Source organism: Moschus berezovskii, chromosome 1, assembly GCF_049115385.1.
Source record: "Moschus berezovskii isolate FMDL1 chromosome 1, NW_MosBer_1.0, whole genome shotgun sequence".
Classification (NCBI taxonomy): domain Eukaryota; kingdom Metazoa; phylum Chordata; class Mammalia; order Artiodactyla; family Moschidae; genus Moschus; species Moschus berezovskii.
The window spans coordinates 154,158,872-154,167,343 of record NC_142460.1 but is presented as its reverse complement, the minus strand read 5'-3'; the positions used below and the strand labels follow the sequence as shown (position 1 = coordinate 154,167,343).

The 8,472-nt window shown below is 53.6% G+C and overlaps 1 protein-coding gene across 2 annotated transcripts in view; it reads left to right on the top strand.

Annotated features, from left to right (window-relative positions):
* The first annotated feature begins 493 nt into the window (after nucleotides 1-493).
* The window catches only part of ESYT3 (extended synaptotagmin 3), a 54,754-nt gene continuing 46,775 nt past the window's right edge, over nucleotides 494-8,472 (top strand). The window contains exon 1 of one of the 2 annotated variants that reach the window (XM_055413021.2): nucleotides 494-1,082. In XM_055413021.2, coding sequence (XP_055268996.2) covers nucleotides 765-1,082 — 318 coding nt within the window. In that variant the 5' untranslated portion in view covers nucleotides 494-764. The remainder of the gene's footprint in view (nucleotides 1,083-8,472) is intronic. The other variant, XM_055413010.2, reaches the window with a different exon arrangement.

The window sequence follows — 8,472 nt, the reverse complement described above, 5'->3', positions numbered from 1 at the left end:
AGTACTGGGCGCCCAGAGATGAGCAGGATTGGCCTGGCCCAGTCTGAGCGATGTAGAAAATGAAGTTTCAAACTGACACCCGGTACAGAGGATGGGAGTGCGGGGCAGAGTGTGTTGTGGGGCAGAGGGGAGACACCGAGCTGGATCAGGTGGAGCTCAGGGCTAGATCTAAGCTTTATAGGTCCAAGAGGAGACAGCAGAGGTACAGCGCTCTAACCCACCTAGAGGACTCAGATTCAGGGCTGGGAGGCCCTTGCTAAGAGAATACTACACTGCTGGATATTGCAGATTGGGTGTAGGAAACTGGTTTTAGGTGATGCTTATCCATGACAAGCCATTCGTCCACATGCTTCAGTGAGTCACTGACTCCCCGGGGCAAAACCCGAGTGTGTAGGTCACCTGCACAGAACGTTTAAGGGCGGGGGCGCCCTCAACTCTGGGTTTCTATTTAGACCTCTCCCGGCGCCAGCCCAGCAGCCTGACCGCGCCCGCTGCCGCCTGGGCCCGCCCCCGGGGGCGGAGACATCCTAAGCTTCAGGCTCGGTGTAGGGCGGAGAGCTGCTGCGGCGCAGCGCAGCCCTATGTGCAGCGCTCGGTGCTCTGCTTAGAACCCCGAGTTCGCCGCGCGGAAACTGCGCGGGCGAGTCCACTCGGGCAGGTGCGGCGCGGCGCGGCGGTCTGGTCCTCGCCCTTGGAGGACGGATGTGCCCGGGCGTCGCGGCGCGCAGACCTGAACTCAGGTGAGGGCAGAGGAAGACGACGAGATGCCCTCGGAGGAGCCCTGCGCCCCCGGCGCCCGGGGGACCGAGCGCGCGCCGGGCCGCGGGCCGCGCCTACCCAGCCAGCTGCTGCCAGAGCTCTACGCCTTCGCGGCGCGCGTGCTGTTCTGCCTGGCGCCCGTCTACCTAGCCGGCTACCTGGGGCTCAGCATCACCTGGCTGCTGCTCGGCGTCCTGCTGTGGATGTGGTGGCGCAGGAACCGCCGCGGGAAGCTCGGGCGCCTCGCTGCCGCCTTCGAATTCCTAGACAACGAACGCCAGTTCATCAGCCGCGAGCTGCTGGGCCAGCACCTGCCCGCTTGGGTGAGGCCCAGCCGGGCGGAGGGTCGGAGTTGGGGCGGATGCCTTGGGGGTTCGGAAGGAACCTACGGTCGGCGAAGGAGCTGGGGCGCGCAGACCCGGAGGAGGGCGGGAACCTGGGACCCTCACACCTGGTCCCCAGGGGACAGACCCTGGGGGCGGTGGCCGTGCCCCTCGCCGCGGCGCTCCCTGGTCTCACTCCCCGCTCTGGTCCTGCTGTGCTGGGAGTGTGAACCAGGGTTTCACTTGAGGGCCCAGAACCTGGGAGAAAAATCGCAGGCGGGCCACACCCAGGAGAAAAACAAGGGCGTCTGGGACTCTGCAAAGTTACTGGGGAGGGAAACAAGACACTTCTTCACTCGCCTGTTGATTGAAGGCAAAAACGCAGGGTGCAGCACTGACAGATAAAGCAGTGGCAGAAACGCAGACTAGCTGTGGCAGAGGCTGGGACAGAGGGAGGCGGCCGGGCTAGAGACCAGAGTTCAGGGATGGGACTGCGAGGGCGAGAGAGAGGCCCGGCCGCCGCCTAGCTGAGGCACAGGCTTCTCTCCCTCCCTGGACTGGCAGAGACAGGCAGATGCACACTCTGCAGCCACACAACCGTCTCCTGGAGTGGAATGACCTGGACTATGGCTTCTCAAATGCCTCTGGTCCTGAGAATCTCCTGGCCCACCTAACAAAAACAAGCTCTAGGCCCCACCTCACAACCCTCAGGTGGAGTTAAGGAACCTTCCTGAGTCTCATGATCAGATGAGTTTGGGAAACACCTGCAAGAGGGGCATTCGCTCTGAGACTTGGTCCCCTGTAAGCCCCCTTCTCTGGGAGATGAACTGGGGCTGGTTGTCTCTGAGGGCTTCCAGATACATTCAGGCACAGAGGGGAGAGCTGTCCAGAGGCCACCAGGCCTCTTACTTCCTCTGGCTTGAGGCCTGTACTCTAGAATCCGGCCAGGTTGTAGGTTCCTTACCCCTGCCCGTGACAGTAACTTCTGAGGTGGGTTGAGAAGAAGATATTAGAAAGACCTGTTTATTTTATGTTAACTTTGAAAGTAAGCCTTATTGCATTAGTTTTCTACAGTTGCCATAAAGTACTACAGACTGGGTGGCCTAGAAATTTATCGAGATTAAGGTGTTGGCAAGGTTGGTTTCTTCTGATGCCTCTCCTTGGCTCTGTTCCCCTATGTCTTCATGTGGCCGCCCCCCTCTGTACATATCTGTGTCTAAATTTCCTCTTCTTATAAGATCATCAGTCAGATTAGATTAGGGCCCTCCTTAATGGTCTTGTTTTAACTTAATCATCTCTATAAAGACTCTATTTCTAAATACAGTCACATTCTAAGGTACTCGGGGTTGGGACTTCAATATATAAATTTTGGGAGACACAATTTAGCTCATGATACCTTTTATTTATTTGTTTAAGTGCTCCAGGTCTCAGGTGCAGCATGCAGGAATTTTTTAGTTGTGGCATGTGATCTAGTTCCCTGACCAGGGATCGAGCCCGGGCCCCCTACATTGAGAGCACAGAGTCTTATCAACAGACCACCAGGCAAGTCCCCATAATACTTATTAATATATGGATGGACAGTACAGCTTTAGAAGTAGGTTTACAAATATTGGGTAGCAGCCATGGAGACTGAGTCGGGGGCCTGTCTCCCCCAGACCTTGCTTGTTCTAGCAGGCTTGTGATCTTGAAAAGTGTGGACCCAGAGAACAGGCCTGTACCTGACCACACTCCTTGCTCACTGTTGAAGGAGCTCAGGCTGCCTGTTAGGGCTCTGTCATGACCCCCATGGCAGCCTCAGTCCCTGAGACCTCACCAAGTGACACCCTTCCCCTTTTGCCCCTCCCTGTGTTAGGGAGGCCTCCAGGCACTTAGCTGTATACCAAGGCAATGTTTCTGAAATTGGAGTAAGAATCAGATCCTGTAGGGGCCCTGACACTCCCCAACCCCCTGTCTTCCCACAAACACCATAGAAACTGTTCTGGCTTCTCTTGGGGGAGGTGACCCCAGAGCTCCATGGACCTAGCCAACAGGGAGCTCAGTGAGATGGATGAGACAGAACCCAAGATGATACCTCCTGGATTCTCACCCTGTAAACCATACCCCAGGCCTGAGCCAGCTGGGTTGAAGCAGTGGCCCTGCCAAGGGCAGTCTAAGCAGAGAAGGCCTGTGAGCACAGCGTGGAGGCACAGTGTGGTTGGTGTCTGAGCGGGTGTTGGGTGGTTTGCCTGGCTGATGCGTGCAGTGCAGGCTGAAGAACAGGGGCCAGATTGAGGTAGGTGTGATGGAGGTTGGGGCTGATGCTGAAGGGAGTCTGGGGAAGGTTTTGGAAAGGTCCTGTAAAAAGCAGCAGGGAGGGAGGGGTGAAGCTGGAGGAAAGAGATCAGTTGAGAAACCAATTTTAGCCAAGGTGGTATCAGTGGTAGTGGGGACCAAGAGATGAGGATGAGAGCTTAGCGGGGTGGGACTGTAGGTGCGGGGTGGGGGTCCCTAGAGCAGAGTGCAGGAGGGACCAGGGTCTTCTGCATTCTGATTTGGAGAGCTGGGTGCCTATGCCTGGGACTGGGGATCTGGAATGTGAAGCAGGTCTGGGGAAGTAGGTCGTCTGTGTGAACACCTGTGGAGAGCACACAAATAGATGCAAACGTGGGCTTTTGAATCTGCCTCGTGGTGATTTCCATGCCCAGGGATGGTGTGGAAAATCTGGAGCCTACTTGGTTGAATTTCCCTCTGCCTGCCTCCTGAGGACACACACTGTTTATGAAGACAGAGGTGGCTCCCGTGTGGTGGGGAAGAGGGACCCTTGCCCACGATTTCAGAGCTCGGGCATCTTTATCTTACACATGGACCTTTCAGTGGGCCTTCTTCCCTGTTTGGAGAACAGATTTTCTTGAGTGAAAGGGGATTGATGGACTATGATCTTTGGTGTCAAGAAATATTTTTACTAACTAACAATGGCAAACCATTAGCTAGGGTGTTGATGAAAAGGTCTTGAGGGCCTTGAAGCCCTGCAGGGCATCACCCAGCACCCAGTGAGTGAGGGTGGACCCGCCCCTGCTGCTTGTCCAGCCGTGTGCACACCTTGCTCTAATTTGCACCCAGTCCCTGAGAGGCCAAGGCCAGGCTGAGCCAGACCTGAGAGGCCGCAGTGGTACCTTCTCACTGGAGCTGCCCTTTCCTGCCCCACTAGACTCCTCCTCAACATGTCATACAAGCCGCTGCCTCCAGGTGATTAGAGAAGTTGCTTTCCTGCGCTGGCTGTCATTGTCCCCACCTGTGAAATCCTGTTAAAGGAGGTTGTTTCTGGTCTAACTTGAGACAGCCCCACTCCTCCTCTGGTTCCCTTCGAGAAACAGTTCAAGGGAAGGCTGCTTCTGCTATAGAAGGGGTCCCAAGTGACGATGCCAGGGAGGCCCTTGTCCTGTGAATGTGGCCCGGTCACGTGGAGAGACAGCAGTTCCTCTTCTGAACAGGGGAGTGGCCACTGCCTGCCGCTCATGTTCCTCATACTCAGTTTTTAGATTTTTCAAAGAATTCAGAGCAAAGAGTTGGACACAACTGAGCGACTTTCACTTTCAAGAGCCTCTTTGGTCAGCCCACCTTGCCAGGGCTGGGAGCTGTGGACAGCACAGTGACAGAACTGGAGACCTTGATCCCATAGTCCCTGCTCTGCCACTCATCCAGCCATTGGCCTTGAAGGCTCCATTTCTACATGTGGTTGGGATGAGTCTGAAAAGCTGCTTGTTTGGAGCCAGGCATGACTGCATGCTCTGGGGGTCTGTCACTGTATCCTTTGCAATTTCCCAGACCTCTCAACTCCCCATTTTCCTAACATGAAATGAAGCTTATTATCAAGTGGCCCAGCAGCAGATGTTCTCTGGAGTTGGATGGCTGCAGGGTACAGGGCCCATTAGAGACTCCAGTTCTTCCTGGGGTTCTCTTCACGGAATTCCTGCTCTGGTACTCCCTAAACTTCCCACCTGATCTTCAGAGTCAGTCCTTTGTGCTCTGGGCTCCTCAGGTAACTTGTGCTGCTTGAAGCCTCTACCCTCCCCCGCCTAGAAGCTCAGGCCCCCAGCTGGATCTCCACAGACTGCCTCCTAGATCTGGGTACAGTTGGCCCTTTGCTGCCCCGTGGTTTATGGGTTGTTGCTCATGGAGCCCTTGACCAGCGCTTACTTGGATAATTGGTTTGTTTATCAGATATTTGTTGTGCCCCTGCCATGAGTGGGTGGGTGTAAGGAGGGAAGTTTGGTACGAGTCTCACCTGCCTCCAGGTGGATGTGTCTGGGGGATGAGGGCCTGGTAGTCAGGGGAAAGAACTGTCAGAAACCTTGTGTCTGTCTGTGGTCTCAGGCCTGGCCATGCTCACTCTCCTGGCAGCCCATAGCAGTCAGTTGGCAGCTTCGTGGGAGATAGTTAACCCTTTTGTGCCTGCTGCGGTGGGAGTGGGCTGATGTGATGTGGTGGTGTGGACTTGGAGTCTGAGGCTTATTCACTGGGAGACCTTGAGAAGGTCCTCTTGTCTTCTCTGAGTCTCTGATTCCTGCCTGAAAATGATGAGGTTCTAGGGGATACTCTAGAGCCTTTTTAGCTGCAGGAGTGTGCCACCACTGATCAGCCCCAACTTAGCTTTTCTCCAGTGCCCCAAACCCACAGGACACTGTTCCCAATCTTTCTTGCCTCCCCAACACCTAAGTGGGGGTGCCCACTGAGGCAAACACCCAGGAGAGGTGAGCCATTCGCTCAAAGCACAGAGCGATCCAAAGTTCACAGCAGCATCCTTGGGACGATGGTACCTGGGATGGATCCTTCTGAGTTTCCGTGCCAGCTGTTCAGCCCGACAACCAGGGCTGAGCGCTTTGCTTTCCTGAGGCTGAGAGTTCACATTCCTTTTGTGGGTGGAGCAGCAGTCTTCCAGGGCCCAGGCTCCCACAGTCAGTCCTGTACTGATAATTCTGCTAATTAGGGGAGTAAATGCAGTGGCAGCTGTGAGTTAGGGTGGGAACTTTCAACTTCAATCCCAAAGCTCCATTCTCAGAGTCAGGGCCATGGAGCCTGGTTTTAAACATCAAGACTGGTTGGGCATGGCTTGGAGCTGGGGACTTCTTCCCCAAAAGGCCCCTGCAGCCCCCGTGAGGTCATTCATATGGCTCCGAGTCAGGCCCATCCTCAGGAAGAAAGGGGCAGGGCAGGTTTTAATCATGCCCCTTGGGTCTCTGCCCCACGACCTAGTGATGCTTCATGGACTTATCATGTCCTGGGCCTGGATTGGGTAACAGAATGGGCCTGGCACAGGAATCTTAGGCATCCACCTGTTTGTTCCTTTACTCAATGAGCAAACATCTATCGAGGACTTGCAGTGTCAGGCACCATGCTGCACCCTGGCCCGCAACATGAGTGACACATGGTCCCTGCTTTCAAGGAACCCCTGAGCTGAATGGGGATTCAGACCCACGAGAACAGCCTTTTCTGACACAGCATGATCAGTCCTACAAGGTGGAATGCACGTTCTGGGAAAGCATGGGGGAGGGAATGAATCTAACCCAGACAGCTTCCTTGGAGGAAGAGGCTGTAGGAGGGGGTGGGTCACTCCGAACCCAAAGTTTCCATCATGTTTGGTCACTTGAGTGCCTCATCTTGTCCTGGGATGAGCAGATCTGGATGGTAATTAATGATACCCAGATTCACAGGACTCTGATGCTGGAAAAAATTGAGGGCAAAAGGCGAGGGGGGTGGCAGAGGATGAGTTAGTTAGATAGCATCACCGACTCATTGCACATGAATCTAAGCAAGCTCCGGGGAATAGTGAAGGAAAGAGGAGCCTGATATGCTGCAGTCCATGGGGTCGCAAAGAGTCAGACATCAGACAAGACTTAGCGACTGAACAACAGCAACAAGACTCACAGGAGACTGCCTGGTGCAAATGTGGGGAGCTGAATCTTCCTGGAATAGAGGTGTCCCCGAAACCTTTTCTCCAGTTTAAGGATCTAAGTCACTGGGAGGTCAGCTGGTAGGTTGGGATCAGGGCCAAGGGTGGAACAGCCCCTGTCCTTCACCAGGAGACAGAAAGGCGCGGAGAGCTGATTTCAGCTTCTCTTGGCCTTGTGGTCCAGAGCCTTGACCCCAGGCAGAGACGGTCCGTCCGTGGGAATGACCCCAGTGACTGGGGGAGCTGCTGGGAGGTGTGAGCTGTCATCCCCACCGTGACCCATGAAGCCCACAACACAGCTGCACAGAGGAGCAGGGAACTGGGGCCCTGCCTTCCTATCCTCCCACCCCTCCATGCGTTTTTAAATCTCAGGAAACTAGAGCTCATAGCCCCAAGGTGTTCCCGTGTGCTGGAAGAAAGTTTCCCCCCTCCCTTCCTCCTCCATCAACTCCTCCTCTACCACCTCCTCTTCTGCTGCAAATAATGAAGAGACAGTTAAATGTTTTCTGGCCCAGTGGGAACTATTAAAGGGACAGAGTCTCATTCTCGTTACCTATCCTGTCACTTCAAACCAAGGAGACGATGGTTGAATCCCTCAGGCTGCACTTGGATTCTGGGCTCAGCTCTTGTGCACCCGTTCTGTGTAGGTGTGGGTGGCTGCTCCTGCCTGGAAGTCCCCCAGGGTCACTACTCCTTGAAAAGCCAAGGAACTCTCCAGGGGGTAGGATGTTTCAAGACCCCAGGTTCACCCAATCCATTCTTTTGCCCACACTATGTTTACTTTTTGAAGTGACTGGTTATAAACTGGTTAAAAATCTCGTTTTTCTGGTTATAAAAGTGCAAATATTCCCATGGTAGGATATTTGGACATGGACTATAAGTAAATATTAGAGTAAGCATTTACAATTCCACCACCTGGAAATATACCCTATGTTTGAGAGCACTTCCTTTGTATAAAAGGTGTATGAAAACAATCTTTTGAAAACTTGTACCCTTGAATTTTTTTTTCTTTTTGTGGCCTTAATGTTATCTTGCAAACATTCTTTCAAAAAATCCTTAAAGGTTATGATATCCTTAGTATGAAGAGACCATAAGTGGCTTGACCATTTCTCGGACATCCACTATTTTGGTTATGTCCAAGTTTGTCCTGTTTCTGTGGTGGGCCAAGGTGGGTGTTGTTTCCTCTCTGTGTCTGCAAATTTCTCCCTCTGATCTTCCAGTCTGGCTCCCTTGACTATTCCTTCAAGTCAAAGCTCAGGGACCTGCGCTGGGACCCTTCTGTCACACCCACTTCCCGTGTTGACTTGCATGTACCTATTTTTATGTCCTACTTTTCCTCCAGATCAAATATTCTTTTAAGGTGTGTGTCTTGTACCTCTCTGTACCCTCAGCTCCTTGGCTCAGTGCCCAGTTCAGATAGGTTTTCAATAAAAATCTGTGGCATGAATGCCACAGTGAACA